Source organism: Phyllobates terribilis, unplaced genomic scaffold (genome assembly GCF_046119375.1).
Source record: "Phyllobates terribilis strain yellow unplaced genomic scaffold, ASM4611937v1 Scaffold_3__8_contigs__length_932513732, whole genome shotgun sequence".
In the NCBI taxonomy this organism is placed as follows: Eukaryota; Metazoa; Chordata; class Amphibia; order Anura; family Dendrobatidae; genus Phyllobates; species Phyllobates terribilis.
Window position 1 is genome coordinate 648,349,499 of NW_027362763.1, and position 24,391 is coordinate 648,373,889.

The 24,391-nt window shown below is 66.8% G+C and overlaps 1 protein-coding gene across 2 annotated transcripts in view; it reads right to left on the reverse strand.

Annotated features, from left to right (window-relative positions):
- PPP2R5D (protein phosphatase 2 regulatory subunit B'delta) overlaps positions 1–24,391 on the reverse strand; it is a 96,335-nt gene that overhangs the window by 31,131 nt on the left and 40,813 nt on the right. For both annotated transcript variants that reach the window (XM_073671652.1, XM_073671651.1), the window contains exons 4-5: positions 24,262–24,372; positions 24,040–24,132 (exon numbers count right to left, since the gene is read on the reverse strand). In XM_073671652.1, coding sequence (XP_073527753.1) covers positions 24,040–24,132; positions 24,262–24,372 — 204 coding nt within the window. The remainder of the gene's footprint in view (positions 1–24,039; positions 24,133–24,261; positions 24,373–24,391) is intronic.

Below are 24,391 nucleotides of genomic sequence, written 5' to 3' on the forward strand. Positions count from 1 at the left end.
CCACACACACACACACGTCACAGCCACGCCAGGCAGGGAGGACCCCACCACACACACACACACGTGACAGCCACACCAGGCACAGAGGACCCCGCCACACACACACACACAAGTCACAGCCACGCCAGGCAGGGAGGACCCCGCCACACACACGTCACAGCCACGCCAGGCAGGGAGGACCCCGCCACACACAAACACGTCACAGCCACGCCAGGCAGGGTGGACCCCGCCACACACACACACGTCACAGCCACGCCAGGCACGCAGGACCCCGACACACACACACGTCACAGCCACGGCAGGCAGGGAGGAAGCCGCCGCACACACACACACACACGTCACAGCCACGCCAGGCACGGAGGACCCCGCCACACACACGTCACAGCCACGCCAGGCAGGGAGGAAGCCGCCGCACACACACACACACGTCACAGCCACACCAGGCACGGAGGACCCCGCCACACACACGTCACAGCCACGGCAGGCACGGAGGACCCCCCCACACACACGTCAGCCACGCCAGGCAGGGAGGACCCCGCCACACACACACACGTCACAGCCACACCAGGCACGGAGGACCCCGCCACACACACACACACACATACGTCACAGCCACGCCAGGCAGGGAGGACCCCGCCACACACACGTCACAGCCACGCCAGGCAGGGAGGACCCCACCACACACACATGTCACAGCCACACCAGGCACAGAGGACCCCGCCACACACACACACACACGTCACAGCCACGCCAGGCAGGGTGGACCCCGCCACACACACACACACGTCACAGCCACGCCAGGCACGCAGGACCCCGACACACACACACACACACGTCACAGCCACGCCAGGCACGCAGGACCCCGACACACACACACGTCACAGCCACACCAGGCAGGGAGGACCCCGCCACACACACACACACATGTCACAGCCACGCCAGGCAGGGAGGACCCCGCCACACACACACATGTCACAGCCACGCCAGGCAGGGAGGACCCCGCCACACACACACATGTCACAGCCACGCCAGGCAGGGAGGACCCCGCCACACACACACGTCACAGCCACGCCAGGCAGGGAGGACCCCGCCACACACACACACGTCACAGCCACGCCAGGCATGGAGGACCCCGCCACACACACACGTCACAGCCACGCCAGGCACGCAGGACCCCGCCACACACACACACACGTCATGCACGGAGGACCCCGCCACACACACACACGTCACAGCCACGCCAGGCAGGGAGGACCCCGCCACACACACGTCACAGCCACGCCAGGCAGGGAGGACCCCACCACACACACACACGTCACAGCCACACCAGGCACAGAGGACCCCGCCACACACACACACACGTCACAGCCACGCCAGGCACGCAGGACCCCGACACACACACACACACACACGTCACAGCCACGCCAGGCACACAGGACCCCGACACACACACACGTCACAGCCACGCCAGGCACGCAGGACCCCGACACACACACACACACGTCACAGCCATACCAGGCAGGGAGGACCCCGCCACACACACACGTCACAGCCACGCCAGGCAGGGAGGACCCCGCCACACACACACATGTCACAGCCACGCCAGGCAGGGAGGACCCCGCCACACACACACACGTCACAGCCACGCCAGGCAGGGAGGACCCCGCCACACACACACACGTCACAGCCACGCCAGGCATGGAGGACCCCGCCACACACACACGTCACAGCCACGCCAGGCACGCAGGACCCCGCCACACACACACACACGTCACGGCAGGCACGGAGGACCCCGCCACACACACACACGTCACAGCCACGCCAGGCAGGGAGGACCCCGCCACACACACGTCACAGCCACGCCAGGCAGGGAGGACCCCACCACACACGTCACAGCCACACCAGGCACAGAGGACCCCGCCACACACACACGTCACAGCCACGCCAGGCACGCAGGACCCCGACACACACACACACGTCACAGCCACGCCAGGCACGCAGGACCCCGACACACACACACACACACACGTCACAGCCACGCCAGGCAGGGAGGACCCCGCCACACACACACACGTCACAGCCACGCCAGGCACGCAGGACCCCGACACACACACACGTCACAGCCACGCCAGGCACGCAGGACCCCGACACACACACACACACACACACACACACACACACGTCACAGCCACACCAGGCAGGGAGGACCCCGCCACACACACACATGTCACAGCCACGCCAGGCAGGGAGGACCCCGCCACACACACACGTCACAGCCACGCCAGGCAGGGAGGACCCCGCCACACACACACACGTCACAGCCACGCCAGGCACAGAGTACCCCGCCACACACACACACGTCACAGCCACGCCAGGCACGCAGGACCCCGACACACACACACACACACGTCACGGCAGGCACGGAGGACCCCGCCACACACACGTCACAGCCACGCCAGGCACGCAGGACCCCGACACACACACACGTCACAGCCACGCCAGGCAGGGAGGACCCCGCCACACACACACACGTCACAGCCACACCAGGCACGGAGGACCCCGCCACACACACACGTCACAGCCACGCCAGGCACGGAGGACCCCGACACACACACACACGTCACAGCCACGCCAGGCAGGGAGGACCCCGCCACACACACACACGTCACAGCCACGTCAGGCACGCAGGACCCCGACACACACACACACGTCACAGCCACGCCAGGCAGGGAGGACCCCGCCACACACACACACACACGTCACAGCCATGCCAGGCAGAGAGGACCCCGCCACACACACACGTCACAGCCAAGCCAGGCAGGGTGGACCCCGCCACACACACACACACACACGTCACAGCCACGGCAGGCAGGGAGGACCCCACCACACACACGTCACAGCCACGCCAGGCAGGGTGGACCCCGCCACACACACACACGTCACAGCCACACCAGGCACAGAGGACCCCGCCACACACACGTCACAGCCACGCCAGGCAGGGTGGACCCCGTCACACACACACACACACGTCACAGCCACGGCAGGCAGGGAGGACCCCACCACACACACGTCACAGCCACGCCAGGCACAGAGGACCCCACCACACACACACACGTCACAGCCACACCAGGCATGGAGGACCCCGCCACACACACGTCACAGCCACACCAGGCACGGAGGACCCCACCACACACAAGTCACAGCCACGCCAGGCACGGAGGACCCCGCCACACACACGTCACAGCCACGCCAGGCACGGAGGACCCCGCCGCACACACGTCACAGCCACGCCAGGCAGGGAGGAAGCCGCCGCACACACACACGTCACAGCCACGCCAGGCACAAAGGACCCCGCCACACACACACGTCACAGCCACGCCAGGCACGGAGGACCCCGCCACACACACGCCACAGCCACGGCAGGCAGGGAGGACCCCACCACACACACACGTCACAGCCACGCCAGGCAGGGAGGACCCCACCACACACACACACACACACGTCATAGCCACGCAGGACCCCGACACACACACACGTCACAGCCACGGAGGACCCCGCCACACACACGTCACAGCCACGTCAGGCAGGGAGGACCCCACAACACACACACAAACACGTCACAGCCACACCAGGCAGGGAGGACCCCGCCACACACACACACACAAGTCACAGCCACACCAGGCAGGGAAGACCCCGCCACACACACACGTCACAGCCACGGCAGGAAGGGAGGACCCCACCACACACACGTCACAGCCACGCCAGGCACAGAGGACCCCACCACACACACGTCACAGCCACGCCAGGCACGGAGGACCCCGCCACACACACGTCACAGCCACGGCAGGCAGGGAGGAAGCCGCCGCACACACATGTCACAGCCACGCCAGGCACAGAGGACCCCGCCACACACACACACACACGTCACAGCCACGGCAGGCAGGGAGGACCCCACCACACACACACACGTCACAGCCACACCAGGCACAGAGCACCCCGCCACACACACACGTCACAGCCACGCCAGGCAGGGTGGACCCCGCCACACACGTCACAGCCACGGCAGGCAGGGAGGACCCCACCACACACACGTCACAGCCACGCCAGGCACGGAGGACCCCCGCCACACACATACGTCACAGCCACGCCAGGCAGGGAGGACCCCACCACACACACACACATCACAGCCACGCCAGGCAGGGAGGACCCCGCCACACACACACACATGTCACAGCCACGCCAGGCAGGGAGGACCCCGCTACACACACACGTCACAGCCACGCCAGGCAGGGAGGACCCCACCACACACACACACATCACAGCCACGCCAGGCAGGGAGGACCCCGCCACACACACACACATGTCACAGCCACGCCAGGCAGGGAGGACCCCGCTACACACACACGTCACAGCCACGCCAGGCAGGGAGGACCCCGCCACACACACACACATCACAGCCACGCCAGGCACAGAGGACCCCGCCACACACACACACGTCACAGCCACGCCAGGCACGCAGGACCCCGACACACACACACACACACACGTCACGGCAGGCACGGAGGACCCCGCCACACACACGTCACAGCCACGCCAAGCACGCAGGACCCCGACACACACACACGTCACAGCCACGCCAGGCAGGGAGGACCCTGCCACACACACACATGTCACAGCCACACCAGGCACGGAGGACCCCGCCACACACACACGTCACAGCCACGCCAGGCACGCAGGACCCCGACACACACACACACGTCACAGCCACGCCAGGCAGGGAGGACCCCGCCACACACACACACGTCACAGCCACGTCAGGCACGCAGGACCCCGACACACACACACACGTCACAGCCACGCCAGGCAGGGAGGACCCCGCCACACACACACACACACATGTCACAGCCATGCCAGGCACGCAGGACCCCGACACACACACACACACACGTCACAGCCACGCCAGGCAGGGAGGACCCCGCCACACACACACGTCACAGCCACACCAGGCAGAGAGGACCCCGCCACACACACACGTCACAGCCAAGCCAGGCAGGGTGGACCCCGCCACACACACACACACGTCACAGCCACGGCAGGCAGGGAGGACCCCACCACACACACGTCACAGCCACGCCAGGCAGGGTGGACCCCGCCACACACACACACGTCACAGCCACACCAGGCACAGAGGACCCCGCCACACACACACGTCACAGCCACGCCAGGCAGGGTGGACCCCGCCACACACACACACACACGTCACAGCCACGGCAGGCAGGGAGGACCCCACCACACACACGTCACAGCCACGTCAGGCATAGAGGACCCCACCACACACACACACGTCACAGCCACACCAGGCATGGAGGACCCCGCCACACACACGTCACAGCCACGCCAGGCACGGAGGACCCCACCACACACACGTCACAGCCACGCCAGGCACGGAGGACCCCGCCACACACACGTCACAGCCACGCCAGGCACGGAGGACCCCGCCGCACACACGTCACAGCCACGCCAGGCAGGGAGGAAGCCGCCGCACACACACACGTCACAGCCACGCCAGGCACAAAGGACCCCGCCACACACACACGTCACAGCCACGCCAGGCACAGAGGACCCCGCCACACACACGTCACAGCCACGGCAGGCAGGGAGGACCCCACCACACACACACGTCACAGCCACGCCAGGCAGGGAGGACCCCACCACACACACACACACGTCATAGCCACGCAGGACCCCGACACACACACACGTCACAGCCACGGAGGACCCCGCCACACACACGTCACAGCCACGTCAGGCAGGGAGGACCCCACAACACACACACAAGTCACAGCCACACCAGGCAGGGAAGACCCCGCCACACACACACGTCACAGCCACGGCAGGCAGGGAGGACCCCACCACACACACGTCACAGCCACGCCAGGCACAGAGGACCCCACCACACACACGTCACAGCCACGCCAGGCACGGAGGACCCCGCCACACACACGTCACAGCCACGGCAGGCAGGGAGGAAGCCGCCGCACACACATGTCACAGCCACGCCAGGCACAGAGGACCCCGCCACACACACACACACAAGTCACAGCCACACCAGGCAGGGAAGACCCCGCCACACACACACGTCACAGCCACGGCAGGCAGGGAGGACCCCACCACACACACGTCACAGCCACGCCAGGCACAGAGGACCCCACTACACACACGTCACAGCCACGCCAGGCACGGAGGACCCCGCCACACACACGTCACAGCCACGGCAGGCAGGGAGGACCCCACCACACACACGTCACAGCCACGCCAGGCACAGAGGACCCCACCACACACACGTCACAGCCACGCCAGGCACGGAGGACCCCGCCACACACACGTCACAGCCACGGCAGGCAGGGAGGACCCCACCACACACACGTCACAGCCACGCCAGGCACGCAGGACCCCGACACACACACACGTCACAGCCACACCAGGCAGGGAGGACCCCGCCACACACACACGTCACAGCCACGCCAGGCAGGGAGGACCCCGCCACACACACACGTCACAGCCACGCCAGGCAGGGAGGACCCCGCCACACACACACACGTCACAGCCACGCCAGGCAGGGAGGACCCCGCCACACACACACACGTCACAGCCACGCCAGGCATGGAGGACCCCGCCACACACACACGTCACAGCCACGCCAGGCACGCAGGACCCCGCCACACACACACACACGTCACGGCAGGCACGGAGGACCCCGCCACACACACACACACACGTCACAGCCACGCCAGGCAGGGAGGACCCCGCCACACACACGTCACAGCCACGCCAGGCAGGGAGGACCCCACCACACACACACACGTCACAGCCACACCAGGCACAGAGGACCCCGCCACACACACACGTCACAGCCACGCCAGGCACGCAGGACCCCGCCACACACACACACACACACACACACACGTCACAGCCACGCCAGGCACGCAGGACCCCGACACACACACACACACGTCACAGCCACGCCAGGCACGCAGGACCCCGACACACACACGTCACAGCCACGGCAGGCAGGGAGGACCCCACCACACACACGTCACAGCCACGCCAGGCACAGAGGACCCCACCACACACACGTCACAGCCACGCCAGGCACGGAGGACCCCGCCACACACACGTCACAGCCACGGCAGGCAGGGAGGACCCCACCACACACACGTCACAGCCACGCCAGGCACGCAGGACCCCGACACACACACACGTCACAGCCACACCAGGCAGGGAGGACCCCGCCACACACACACGTCACAGCCACGCCAGGCAGGGAGGACCCCGCCACACACACACACGTCACAGCCACGCCAGGCAGGGAGGACCCCGCCACACACACACACGTCACAGCCACGCCAGGCAGGGAGGACCCCGCCACACACACACACGTCACAGCCACGCCAGGCATGGAGGACCCCGCCACACACAAACGTCACAGCCACGCCAGGCACGCAGGACCCCGCCACACACACACACACGTCACGGCAGGCACGGAGGACCCCGCCACACACACACGTCACAGCCACGCCAGGCAGGGAGGACCCCGCCACACACACGTCACAGCCACGCCAGGCAGGGAGGACCCCACCACACACACACACGTCACAGCCACACCAGGCACAGAGGACCCCGCCACACACACACGTCACAGCCACGCCAGGCACGCAGGACCCCGCCACACACACACACACACACACACACGTCACAGCCACGCCAGGCACGCAGGACCCCGACACACACACACACACGTCACAGCCACGCCAGGCACGCAGGACCCCGACACACACACACACACACGTCACAGCCACGCCAGGCAGGGAGGACCCCGCCACACACACACACGTCACAGCCACGCCAGGCACGCAGGACCCCGCCACACACACACGTCACAGCCACACCAGGCAGGGAGGACCCCGCCACACACACACGTCACAGCCACGCCAGGCAGGGAGGACCCCGCCACACACACACACGTCACAGCCACGCCAGGCAGGGAGGACCCCGCCACACACACACACGTCACAGCCACGCCAGGCAGGGAGGACCCCGCCACACACACACACGTCACAGCCACGCCAGGCATGGAGGACCCAGCCACACACACACGTCAGCCACGCCAGGCACGCAGGACCCCGCCACACACACACACACGTCACGGCAGGCACGGAGGACCCCGCCACACACACACACGTCACAGCCACGCCAGGCAGGGAGGACCCCGCCACACACACGTCACAGCCACGCCAGGCAGGGAGGACCCCACCACACACACACACGTCACAGCCACACCAGGCACACAGGACCCCGCCACACACACACGTCACAGCCACGCCAGGCACGCAGGACCCCGACACACACACACACGTCACAGCCACGCCAGGCACGCAGGACCCAGACACACACACACACGTCACAGCCACGCCAGGCAGGGAGGACCCCGCCACACACACACACGTCACAGCCACGCCAGGCACGCAGGACCCCGACACACACACACGTCACAGCCACGCAGGACCCCGACACACACACACACACACACGTCACAGCCACACCAGGCAGGGGGGACCCCGCCACACACACACACATGTCACAGCCACGCCAGGCAGGGAGGACCCCGCCACACACACACATGTCACAGCCACGCCAGGCAGGGAGGACCCCGCCACACACACACGTCACAGCCACGCCAGGCAGGGAGGACCCCGCCACACACACACACGTCACAGCCACGCCAGGCACAGAGGACCCCGCCACACACACACACCTCACAGCCACGCCAGGCACGCAGGACCCCGACACACACACACACACACGTCACGGCAGGCACGGAGGACCCCGCCACACACACGTCACAGCCACGCCAGGCACGCAGGACCCCGACACACACACACGTCACAGCCACGCCAGGCAGGGAGGACCCCGCCACACACACACGTCACAGCCACGCCAGGCACGCAGGACCCCGACACACACACACACACACGTCACGGCAGGCACGGAGGACCCCGCCACACACACGTCACAGCCACGCCAGGCACGCAGGACCCCGACACACACACACGTCACAGCCACGCCAGGCAGGGAGGACCCCGCCACACACACACATGTCACAGCCACACCAGGCACGGAGGACCCCGCCACACACACGTCACAGCCACGCCAGGCACGCAGGACCCCGACACACACACACGTCACAGCCACGCCAGGCAGGGAGGACCCCGCCACACACACACATGTCACAGCCACGCCAGGCACGCAGGACCCCGACACACACACACGTCACGGCAGGCACGGAGGACCCCGCCACACACACGTCACAGCCACGCCAGGCACGCAGGACCCCGACACACACACACGTCACAGCCACGCCAGGCAGGGAGGACCCCGCCACACACACACATGTCACAGCCACACCAGGCACGGAGGACCCCGCCACACACACACATGTCACAGCCACGCCAGGCACGCAGGACCCCGACACACACACACACACACACGTCACAGCCACGCCAGGCAGGGAGGACCCCGCCACACACACACACGTCACAGCCACGTCAGGCACGCAGGACCCCGACACACACACACACGTCACAGCCACGCCAGGCAGGGAGGACCCCGCCACACACACACACACACGTCACAGCCATGCCAGGCACGCAGGACCCCGACACACACACACACACACGTCACAGCCACGCCAGGCAGAGAGGACCCCGCCACACACACACGTCACAGCCAAGCCAGGCAGGGTGGACCCCGCCACACACACACACACGTCACAGCCACGGCAGGCAGGGAGGACCCCACCACACACACGTCACAGCCACGCCAGGCAGGGTGGACCCCGCCACACACACACACGTCACAGCCACACCAGGCACAGAGGACCCCGCCACACACACGTCACAGCCACGCCAGGCAGGGTGGACCCCGCCACACACACACACACACACACACACACACGTCACAGCCACGGCAGGCAGGGAGGACCCCACCACACACACGTCACAGCCACGCCAGGCACAGAGGACCCCACCACACACACGTCACAGCCACACCAGGCATGGAGGACCCCGCCACACACACGTCACAGCCACGCCAGGCACGGAGGACCCCACCACACACATGTCACAGCCACGCCAGGCACGGAGGACCCCGCCACACACACACGTCACAGCCACGCCAGGCACGGAGGACCCCGCCGCACACACGTCACAGCCACGCCAGGCAGGGAGGAAGCCGCCGCACACACACACACGTCACAGCCACGCCAGGCACAAAGGACCCCGCCACACACACACGTCACAGCCACGCCAGGCACGGAGGACCCCGCCACACACACGTCACAGCCACGGCAGGCAGGGAGGACCCCACCACACACACACGTCACAGCCACGCCAGGCAGGGAGGACCCCACCACACACACACACACGTCATAGCCACGCAGGACCCCGACACACACACACGTCACAGCCACGGAGGACCCCGCCACACACACGTCACAGCCACGTCAGGCAGGGAGGACCCCACAACACACACACGTCACAGCCACACTAGGCAGGGAGGACCCCGCCACACACACACACACACACACAAGTCACAGCCACACCAGGCAGGGAAGACCCCGCCACACACACACGTCACAGCCACGGCAGGCAGGGAGGACCCCACCACACACACGTCACAGCCACGCCAGGCACAGAGGACCCCACCACACACACGTCACAGCCACGCCAGGCACGGAGGACCCCGCCACACACACGTCACAGCCACGGCAGGCAGGGAGGAAGCCGCCGCACACACATGTCACAGCCACGCCAGGCACAGAGGACCCCGCCACACACACACGTCACAGCCACGGCAGGCATGGAGGACCCCACCACACACGTCACAGCCACGCCAGGCACGGAGGACCCCGCCACACACACACGTCACAGCCACGCCAGGCACGGAGGACCCCACAACACACATGTCACAGCCACGCCAGGCACGGAGGACCCCGCCACACACACACGTCACAGCCACGCCAGGCACGGAGGACCCCGCCGCACACACGTCACAGCCACGCCAGGCAGGGAGGAAGCCGCCACACACACACGTCACAGCCACACCAGGCACAGAGGACCCCGCCACACACACACGTCACAGCCACGCCAGGCACGCAGGACCCCGCCACACACGTCACAGCCACGGCAGGCAGGGAGGACCCCACCACACACACGTCACAGCCACGCCAGGCACGGAGGACCCCCGCCACACACATACGTCACAGCCACGCCAGGCAGGGAGGACCCCACCACACACACACACACACACACACACACACGTCACAGCCACGCCAGGCAGGGAGGACCCCGCCACACACACACATCACAGCCACGCCAGGCAGGGAGGACCCCGCTACACACACACGTCACAGCCACGCCAGGCAGGGAGGACCCCGCCACACACACACACATCACAGCCACGCCAGGCACAGAGGACCCCGCCACACACACACACGTCACAGCCACGCCAGGCACGCAGGACCCCGACACACACACACACACACGTCACGGCAGGCACGGAGGACCCCGCCACACACACGTCACAGCCACGCCAGGCACGCAGGACCCCGACACACACACACGTCACAGCCACGCCAGGCAGGGAGGACCCCGCCACACACACACATGTCACAGCCACACCAGGCACGGAGGACCCCGCCACACACACACGTCACAGCCACGCCAGGCACGCAGGACCCCGAGACACACACACACGTCACAGCCACGCCAGGCAGGGAGGACCCCGCCACACACACACACACGTCACAGCCACGTCAGGTACGCAGGACCCCGACACACACACACACGTCACAGCCACGCCAGGCAGGGAGGACCCCGCCACACACACACACACATGTCACAGCCATGCCAGGCACGCAGGACCCCGACACACACACACACACGTCACAGCCACGCCAGGCAGGGAGGACCCCGCCACACACACACGTCACAGCCACACCAGGCAGAGAGGACCCCGCCACACACACACGTCACAGCCAAGCCAGGCAGGGTGGACCCCGCCACACACACACACATCACAGCCACACCAGGCACAGAGGACCCCGCCACACACACACGTCACAGCCACGCCAGGCAGGGTGGACCCCGCCACACACACACACGTCACAGCCACGGCAGGCAGGGAGGACCCCACCACACACACGTCACAGCCACGCCAGGCACAGAGGACCTCACCACACACACACACGTCACAGCCACACCAGGCATGGAGGACCCCGCCACACACACGTCACAGCCACGCCAGGCACGGAGGACCCCACCACACACACGTCACAGCCACGCCAGGCACGGAGGACCCCGCCACACACACGTCACAGCCACGCCAGGCACGGAGGACCCCGCCGCACACACGTCACAGCCACGCCAGGCAGGGAGGAAGCCGCCGCACACACACACGTCACAGCCACGCCAGGCACAAAGGACCCCGCCACACACACACGTCACAGCCACGCCAGGCACGGAGGACCCCGCCACACACACGTCACAGCCACGGCAGGCAGGGAGGACCCCACCACACACACACGTCACAGCCACGCCAGGCAGGGAGGACCCCACCACACACACACACACACGTCATAGCCACGCAGGACCCCGACACACACACACGTCACAGCCACGGAGGACCCCGCCACACACACGTCACAGCCACGTCAGGCAGGGAGGACCCCACAACACACACACGTCACAGCCACACCAGGCAGGGAGGACCCCGCCACACACACACACACAAGTCACAGCCACATCAGGCAGGGAAGACCCCGCCACACACACACGTCACAGCCACGGCAGGCAGGGAGGACCCCACCACACACAAGTCACAGCCACGCCAGGCACAGAGGACCCCACCACACACACGTCACAGCCACGCCAGGCACGGAGGACCCCGCCACACACACGTCACAGCCACGGCAGGCAGGGAGGAAGCCGCCGCACACACATGTCACAGCCACGCCAGGTACAGAGGACCCCGCCACACACACACACACACGTCACAGCCACGGCAGGCAGGGAGGACCCCACCACACACACACACGTCACAGCCACACCAGGCACAGAGGACCCCGCCACACACACACGTCACAGCCACGCCAGGCAGGGTGGACCCCGCCACACACGTCACAGCCACGGCAGGCAGGGAGGACCCCACCACACACACGTCACAGCCACGCCAGGCACGGAGGACCCCCGCCACACACATACGTCACAGCCACGCCAGGCAGGGAGGACCCCACCACACACACACACACACACGTCACAGCCACGCCAGGCAGGGAGGACCCCGCCACACACACACACACACACGTCACAGCCACGCCAGGCAGGGAGGACCCCGACACACACGTCACAGCCACGCCAGGCACAGAGGACCCCGCCACACACACACGTCACAGCCACGCCAGGCAGGGAGGACCCCGCCACACACACACACACACACGTCACAGCCATGGCAGGCACGGAGGACCCCGCCACACACACACACGTCACAGCCACACCAGGCACGGAGGACCCCGCCACACACACACACACGTCACAGCCTCACCAGGCACAGAGGATCCCGCCACACACGTCACAGCCACGCCAGGCACGGAGGACCCCCGCCACACACACACACACACGTCACAGCCACGCCAGGCACGCAGGACCCGACACACACACACGTCACAGCCACGCCAGGCACGCAGGACCCCGACACACACACGTCACAGCCACGGCAGGCAAGGAGGACCCCACCACACACACGTCACAGCCACGCCAGGCACAGAGGACCCCACCACACACACGTCACAGCCACGCCAGGCACGGAGGACCCCGCCACACACACGTCACAGCCACGGCAGGCAGGGAGGACCCCACCACACACACGTCACAGCCACGCCAGGCACGCAGGACCCCGGCACACACACACGTCACAGCCACACCAGGCAGGGAGGACCCCGCCACACACACACGTCACAGCCACGCCAGGCAGGGAGGACCCCGCCACACACACACACGTCACAGCCACGCCAGGCAGGGAGGACCCCGCCACACACACACACGTCACAGCCACGCCAGGCAGGGAGGACCCCGCCACACACACACACGTCACAGCCACGCCAGGCATGGAGGACCCCGCCACACACAAACGTCACAGCCACGCCAGGCACGCAGGACCCCGCCACACACACACACACGTCACGGCAGGCACGGAGGACCCCGCCACACACACACGTCACAGCCACGCCAGGCAGGGAGGACCCCGCCACACACACGTCACAGCCACGCCAGGCAGGGAGGACCCCACCACACACACACACGTCACAGCCACACCAGGCACAGAGGACCCCGCCACACACACACGTCACAGCCACGCCAGGCACGCAGGACCCCGCCACACACACACACACACACACACACGTCACAGCCACGCCAGGCACGCAGGACCCCGACACACACACACACACGTCACAGCCACGCCAGGCACGCAGGACCCCGACACACACACACACACACGTCACAGCCACGCCAGGCAGGGAGGACCCCGCCACACACACACACGTCACAGCCACGCCAGGCACGCAGGACCCCGACACACACACACGTCACAGCCATACCAGGCAGGGAGGACCCCGCCACACACACACATGTCACAGCCACGCCAGGCAGGGAGGACCCCGCCACACACACACATGTCACAGCCACGCCAGGCAGGGAGGACCCCGCCACACACACACACGTCACAGCCACGCCAGGCAGGGAGGACCCCGCCACACACACACACGTCACAGCCACGCCAGGCATGGAGGACCCAGCCACACACACACGTCAGCCACGCCAGGCACGGAGGACCCCGCCACACACACACACACGTCACGGCAGGCACGGAGGACCCCGCCACACACACACACGTCACAGCCACGCCAGGCAGGGAGGACCCCGCCACACACACGTCACAGCCACGCCAGGCAGGGAGGACCCCACCACACACACACACGTCACAGCCACACCAGGCACACAGGACCCCGCCACACACACACGTCACAGCCACGCCAGGCACGCAGGACCCCGACACACACACACACGTCACAGCCACGCCAGGCACGCAGGACCCCGACACACACACACACGTCACAGCCACGCCAGGCAGGGAGGACCCCGCCACACACACACACGTCACAGCCACGCCAGGCACGCAGGACCCCGACACACACACACGTCACAGCCACGCAGGACCCCGACACACACACACACACACACGTCACAGCCACACCAGGCAGGGAGGACCCCGCCACACACACACATATGTCACAGCCACGCCAGGCAGGGAGGACCCCGCCACACACACACATGTCACAGCCACGCCAGGCAGGGAGGACCCCGCCACACACACACGTCACAGCCACGCCAGGCAGGGAGGACCCCGCCACACACACACACGTCACAGCCACGCCAGGCACAGAGGACCCCGCCACACACACACACGTCACAGCCACGCCAGGCACGCAGGACCCCGACACACACACACACACACGTCACGGCAGGCACGGAGGACCCCGCCACACACACGTCACAGCCACGCCAGGCACGCAGGACCCCGACACACACACACGTCACAGCCACGCCAGGCAGGGAGGACCCCGCCACACACACACGTCACAGCCACGCCAGGCACGCAGGACCCCGACACACACACACACACACGTCACGGCAGGCACGGAGGACCCCGCCACACACACGTCACAGCCACGCCAGGCACGCAGGACCCCGACACACACACACGTCACAGCCACGCCAGGCAGGGAGGACCCCGCCACACACACACATGTCACAGCCACACCAGGCACGGAGGACCCCGCCACACACACGTCACAGCCACGCCAGGCACGCAGGACCCCGACACACACACACGTCACAGCCACGCCAGGCAGGGAGGACCCCGCCACACACACACATGTCACAGCCACGCCAGGCACGCAGGACCCCGACACACACACACACACACGTCACGGCAGGCACGGAGGACCCCGCCACACACACGTCACAGCCACGCCAGGCACGCAGGACCCCGACACACACACACGTCACAGCCACGCCAGGCAGGGAGGACCCCGCCACACACACACATGTCACAGCCACACCAGGCACGGAGGACCCCGCCACACACACACATGTCACAGCCACGCCAGGCACGCAGGACCCCGACACACACACACACACACACGTCACAGCCACGCCAGGCAGGGAGGACCCCGCCACACACACACACGTCACAGCCACGTCAGGCACGCAGGACCCCGACACACACACACACGTCACAGCCACGCCAGGCAGGGAGGACCCCGCCACACACACACACACACACGTCACAGCCATGCCAGGCACGCAGGACCCCGACACACACACACACGTCACAGCCACGCCAGGCAGAGAGGACCCCGCCACACACACACGTCACAGCCAAGCCAGGCAGGGTGGACCCCGCCACACACACACACACGTCACAGCCACGGCAGGCAGGGAGGACCCCACCACACACACGTCACAGCCACGCCAGGCAGGGTGGACCCCGCCACACACACACACGTCACAGCCACACCAGGCACAGAGGACCCCGCCACACACACGTCACAGCCACGCCAGGCAGGGTGGACCCCGCCACACACACACACACACACACACACACACACGTCACAGCCACGGCAGGCAGGGAGGACCCCACCACACACACGTCACAGCCACGCCAGGCACAGAGGACCCCACCACACACACGTCACAGCCACACCAGGCATGGAGGACCCCGCCACACACACGTCACAGCCACGCCAGGCACGGAGGACCCCACCACACACATGTCACAGCCACGCCAGGCACGGAGGACCCCGCCACACACACACGTCACAGCCACGCCAGGCACGGAGGACCCCGCCGCACACACGTCACAGCCACGCCAGGCAGGGAGGAAGCCGCCGCACACACACACGTCACAGCCACGCCAGGCACAAAGGACCCCGCCACACACACACGTCACAGCCACGCCAGGCACGGAGGACCCCGCCACACACACGTCACAGCCACGGCAGGCAGGGAGGACCCCACCACACACACACGTCACAGCCACGCCAGGCAGGGAGGACCCCACCACACACACACACACGTCATAGCCACGCAGGACCCCGACACACACACACGTCACAGCCACGGAGGACCCCGCCACACACACGTCACAGCCACGTCAGGCAGGGAGGACCCCACAACACACACACACACACACGTCACAGCCACACTAGGCAGGGAGGACCCCGCCACACACACACACACACACACACACACAAGTCACAGCCACACCAGGCAGGGAAGACCCCGCCACACACACACGTCACAGCCACGGCAGGCAGGGAGGACCCCACCACACACACGTCACAGCCACGCCAGGCACAGAGGACCCCACCACACACACGTCACAGCCACGCCAGGCACGGAGGACCCCGCCACACACACGTCACAGCCACGGCAGGCAGGGAGGAAGCCGCCGCACACACATGTCACAGCCACGCCAGGCACAGAGGACCCCGCCACACACACACGTCACAGCCACGGCAGGCATGGAGGACCCCACCACACACGTCACAGCCACGCCAGGCACGGAGGACCCCGCCACACACACACGTCACAGCCACGCCAGGCACGGAGGACCCCACAACACACATGTCACAGCCACGCCAGGCACGGAGGACCCCGCCACACACACACGTCACAGCCACGCCAGGCACGGAGGACCCCGCCGCACACACGTCACAGCCACGCCAGGCAGGGAGGAAGCCGCCACACACACACGTCACAGCCACACCAGGCACAGAGGACCCCGCCACATACACACGTCACAGCCACGCCAGGCACGCAGGACCCCGCCACACACGTCACAGCCACGGCAGGCAGGGAGGACCCCACCACACACACGTCACAGCCACGCCAGGCACGGAGGACCCCCGCCACACACATACGTCACAGCCACGCCAGGCAGGGAGGACCCCACCACACACACACACACACACACACACACGTCACAGCCACGCCAGGCAGGGAGGACCCCGCCACACACACACATGTCACAGCCACGCCAGGCAGGGAGGACCCCGCTACACACACACGTCACAGCCACGCCAGGCAGGGAGGACCCCGCCACACACACACACATCACAGCCACGCCAGGCACAGAGGACCCCGCCACACACACACACGTCACAGCCACGCCAGGCACGCAGGACCCCGACACACACACACACACGTCACGGCAGGCACGGAGGACCCCGCCACACACACGTCACAGCCACGCCAGGCACGCAGGACCCCGACACACACACACGTCACAGCCACGCCAGGCAGGGAGGACCCCGCCACACACACACATGTCACAGCCACACCAGGCACGGAGGACCCCGCCACACACACACGTCACAGCCACGCCAGGCACGCAGGACCCCGAGACACACACACACGTCACAGCCACGCCAGGCAGGGAGGACCCCGCCACACACACACACACGTCACAGCCACGTCAGGCACGCAGGACCCCGACACACACACACACGTCACAGCCACGCCAGGCAGGGAGGACCCCGCCACACACACACACACATGTCACAGCCATGCCAGGCACGCAGGACCCCGACACACACACACACACGTCACAGCCACGCCAGGCAGGGAGGACCCCGCCACACACACACGTCACAGCCACACCAGGCAGAGAGGACCCCGCCACACACACACGTCACAGCCACGCCAGGCACAGAGGACCCCGCCACACACACACACATCACAGCCACACCAGGCACAGAGGACCCCGCCACACACACACGTCACAGCCACGCCAGGCAGGGTGGACCCCGCCACACACACACACGTCACAGCCACGGCAGGCAGGGAGGACCCCACCACACACACGTCACAGCCACGCCAGGCACAGAGGACCTCACCACACACACACACGTCACAGCCACACCAGGCATGGAGGACCCCGCCACACACACGTCACAGCCACGCCAGGCACGGAGGACCCCACCACACACACGTCACAGCCACGCCAGGCACGGAGGACCCCGCCACACACACGTCACAGCCACGCCAGGCACGGAGGACCCCGCCGCACACACGTCACAGCCACGCCAGGCAGGGAGGAAGCCGCCGCACACACACACGTCACAGCCACGCCAGGCACAAAGGACCCCGCCACACACACACGTCACAGCCACGCCAGGCACGGAGGACCCCGCCACACACACGTCACAGCCACGGCAGGCAGGGAGGACCCCACCACACACACACGTCACAGCCACGCCAGGCAGGGAGGACCCCACCACACACACACACACACGTCATAGCCACGCAGGACCCCGACACACACACACGTCACAGCCACGGAGGACCCCGCCACACACACGTCACAGCCACGTCAGGCAGGGAGGACCCCACAACACACACACGTCACAGCCACACCAGGCAGGGAGGACCCCGCCACACACACACACGTCACAGCCACGGCAGGCAGGGAGGACCCCACCACACACAAGTCACAGCCACGCCAGGCACAGAGGACCCCACCACACACACGTCACAGCCACGCCAGGCACGGAGGACCCCGCCACACACACGTCACAGCCACGGCAGGCAGGGAGGAAGCCGCCGCACACACATGTCACAGCCACGCCAGGCACAGAGGACCCCGCCACACACACACACACACACGTCACAGCCACGGCAGGCAGGGAGGACCCCACCACACACACACACGTCACAGCCACACCAGGCACAGAGGACCCCGCCACACACACACGTCACAGCCACGCCAGGCAGGGTGGACCCCGCCACACACGTCACAGCCACGGCAGGCAGGGAGGACCCCACCACACACACGTCACAGCCACGCCAGGCACGGAGGACCCCCGCCACACACATACGTCACAGCCACGCCAGGCAGGGAGGACCCCACCACACACACACGTCACAGCCACGCCAGGCAGGGAGGACCCCGCCACACACACACACACACACACGTCACAGCCACGCCAGGCAGGGAGGACCCCGACACACACGTCACAGCCACGCCAGGCACAGAGGACCCCGCCACACACACACGTCACAGCCACGCCAGGCAGGGAGGACCCCGCCACACACACACACACACACGTCACAGCCATGGCAGGCACGGAGGACCCCGCCACACACACACACGTCACAGCCACACCAGGCACGGAGGACCCCGCCACACACACACACACGTCACAGCCTCACCAGGCACAGAGGATCCCGCCACACACGTCACAGCCACGCCAGGCACGGAGGACCCCCGCCACACACACACACACACGTCACAGCCACGCCAGGCAGGGAAGACCCCCGCCACACACACACACACACACACACACACACGTCACAGCCACGCCAGGCAGGGAAGACCCCCGCCACACACACACACACGTCACAGCCACGCCAGGCAGGGAGGACCCCGCCACACACACACGTCACAGCCACGGCAGGCAGGTAGGACCCCGCCACACACACGTCACAGCCACGCCAGGCAGGGAGGACCCCACCACACACACGTCACAGCCACTGCAGGCACGGAGGACCCCGCCACACACACGTCACAGCCACGGCAGGCAGGGAGGACCCCACCACACACACACACACGTCACAGCCACACCAGGCACGGAGGACCCCGCCACACACACAAGTCACAGCCACGGCAGGCAGGGAGGACCCCACCACACACGCGTCACAGCCACGCCAGGCACGGAGGACCCCACCACACACACGTCACAGCCACGGCAGGCAGGGAGGAAGCCGGCGCACACACATGTCACAGCCACGCCAGGCAGGGAGGACCCCGCCACACACACACACACGTCACAGCCACACCAGGCACGGAGGACCCCGCCACACACACACGTCACAGCCACGCCAGGCACAGAGGACCCCGCCACACACACACACGTCACAGCCACACAAGGCACGGAGGAACCCGCCACACACACACACACGTCACAGCCACGCCAGGCACAGAGGACCCCGCCACACACACACACACACGTCACAGCCACGGCAGGCAGGGAGGACCCCACCACACACACACACGTCACAGCCACACCAGGCACAGAGGACCCCGCCACACACACACACGTCACAGCCACGCCAGGCAGGGTGGACCCCGCCACAGACGTCACAGCCACGGTAGGCAGGGAGGACCCCACCACACACACGTCACAGCCACGCCAGGCACGGAGGACCCCCGCCACACACATACGTCACAGCCACGCCAGGCAGGGAGGACCCCACCACACACACACACACACACACGTCACAGCCACGCCAGGCACGGAGGACCCCGCCACACACACACACACACACACACACACACGTCACAGCCACGCCAGGCAGGGAGGACCCCGCCACACACACGTCACAGCCATGGCAGGCACGGAGGACCCCGCCACACACACACACGTCACAGCCACACCAGGCACGGAGGACCCCGCCACACACACACACACGTCACAGCCTCACCAGGCACAGAGGATCCCGCCACACACGTCACAGCCACGCCAGGCACGGAGGACCCCCGCCACACACACACGTCACAGCCACGCCAGGCAGGGAAGACCCCCGCCACACACACACACACACACACACACACACACACACGTCACAGCCACGCCAGGCAGGGAAGACCCCCGCCACACACACACACACGTCACAGCCACGCCAGGCAGGGAGGACCCCGCCACACACACACACAGACGTCACAGCCACGGCAGGCAGGTAGGACCCCGCCACACACACGTCACAGCCACGCCAGGCAGGGAGGACCCCACCACACACACGTCACAGCCACTGCAGGCACGGAGGACCCCGCCACACACACGTCACAGCCACGGCAGGCAGGGAGGACCCCACCACACACACACACGTCACAGCCACACCAGGCACGGAGGACCCCGCCACACACACAAGTCACAGCCACACCAGGCAGGGAGGACCCCACCACACACGCGTCACAGCCACGCCAGGCACGGAGGACCCCACCACACACACGTCACAGCCACGGCAGGCAGGGAGGAAGCCGCCGCACACACATGTCACAGCCACGCCAGGCAGGGAGGACCCCGCCACACACACACACACGTCACAGCCACACCAGGCACGGAGGACCCCGCCACACACACACGTCACAGCCACGCCAGGCACAGAGGACCCCGCCACACACACACACACACGTCACAGCCACACCAGGCACGGAGGAACCCGCCACACACACACACGTCACAGCCACACCAGGCACGGAGGACCCCACCACACACACACACACACACACACACACGTCACAGCCACGCCAGGCACGGAGGACCCCGCCACACACACACACGTCACAGCCATGCCAGGCACGGAGGACCCCGCCACACACACACACGTCACAGCCACGCCAGGCAGGGAGGACCCCGCCACACACACACACACGTCACAGCCACAGCCACGCCAGGCACGGAGGACCCCGCCACACACACACACACACGTCACAACCACAGCCACGCCAGGCACGGAGGACCCCGCCACACACACACACGTCACAGCCACAGCCACGCCAGGCACGGAGGAACCCGCCACACACACACACACGTCACAGCCACAGCCACGCCAGGCACGGAGGAACCCGCCACACACACACACACGTCACAGCCACAGCCACGCCAGGCACGGAGGAACCCGCCACACACACACACGTCACAGCAATGCCAGGCACGGAGGACCCCGCCACACACACACACAGACGTCACAGCCACGCCAGGCACGGAGGACCCCGCCACACACACACACGTCACAGCCACGCCAGGCAGGGAGGACCCCGCCACACACACACACGTCACAGCCATGGCAGGCACGGAGGACCCCGCCACACACACACACACACACACACACACACACACACGTCACAGCCACACCAGGCAGGGAGGACCCCGCCACACACACGTCACAGCCACGCAAGGCACAGAGGACCCCGCCACACACACGTCACAGCCACGGCAGGCAGGGAGGAAGCCGCCGCACACACATGTCACAGCCACGGCAGGCAGGGAGGAAGCCGCCGCACACACATGTCACAGCCACGCCAGGCACAGAGGACCCCGCCACACACACACACACGTCACAGCCACACCAGGCACGGAAGACCCGGCCACACACACACACGTCACAGCCACACCAGGCAGGGAAGACCCCGCCACACACACACGTCACAGCCACGCCAGGCAGGGAAGACCCCGCCACACACACACACGTCACAGCCACACCAGGCAGGGAGGACCCCACCACACACACGTCACAGCTACACCAGGCATGGAAGACCCCGCCACACACACACGTCACAGCCACGCCAGGCAGGGAAGACCCCGCCACACACACACGTCACAGCCACGCCAGGCAGGGAAGACCCCGCCACACCAGGCAGGGAAGACCCCGCCACACACATCACAGCCACGCCAGGCAGGGAGGACCCCGCCACACACACGTCACAGCCACGCCAGGCAGGGAGGACCCCGCCACACACACGTCACAGCCACGCCAGGCAGGGAGGACCCCGCCACACACACGTCACAGCCACGCCAGGCAGGGAGGACCCCGCCACACACGTCACAGCCACGCCAGGCAGGGAGGACCCCGCCACACACGTCACAGCCACGCCAGGCAGGGAGGACCCCGCCACACACACGTCACAGCCACGCCAGGCAGGGAGGACCCCGCCACACACACGTCACAGCCACGCCAGGCAGGGAGGACCCCGCCACACACACGTCACAGCCACGCCAGGCAGGGAGGACCCCGCCACACACACGTCACAGCCACGCCAGGCAGGGAGGACCCCGCCACACACACACACACCTCTTACCGACAGGACAAATTTCTGGTCAATGTACTTCTTTGCCACATTGGGTTGAAAATCCGGAGACTCGAGAAATCTGAGGAAAAACTCATAGACGAGCTGAGGAAGAAGAAAAAGAAGCCATGAGACACCTCGCAAACCAAGGCCAGACGTGATCCCCACCCAACACCAGAAGAGCGAGACCCCACAAGCCCGGCCACACGTCCTGTACACGGACAGCGCGATCACCTGCAGATGCGGCCAGGCGGCCTCCAGCGTCGGCTCATCTTCCTCAGGGTCAAACTCTGCTCCGCTGGGGTTGGAGGAGGGTGGAAGCGGCCGGAACAAATTCACCGAGAACTGGGAGAAGGAACACGAG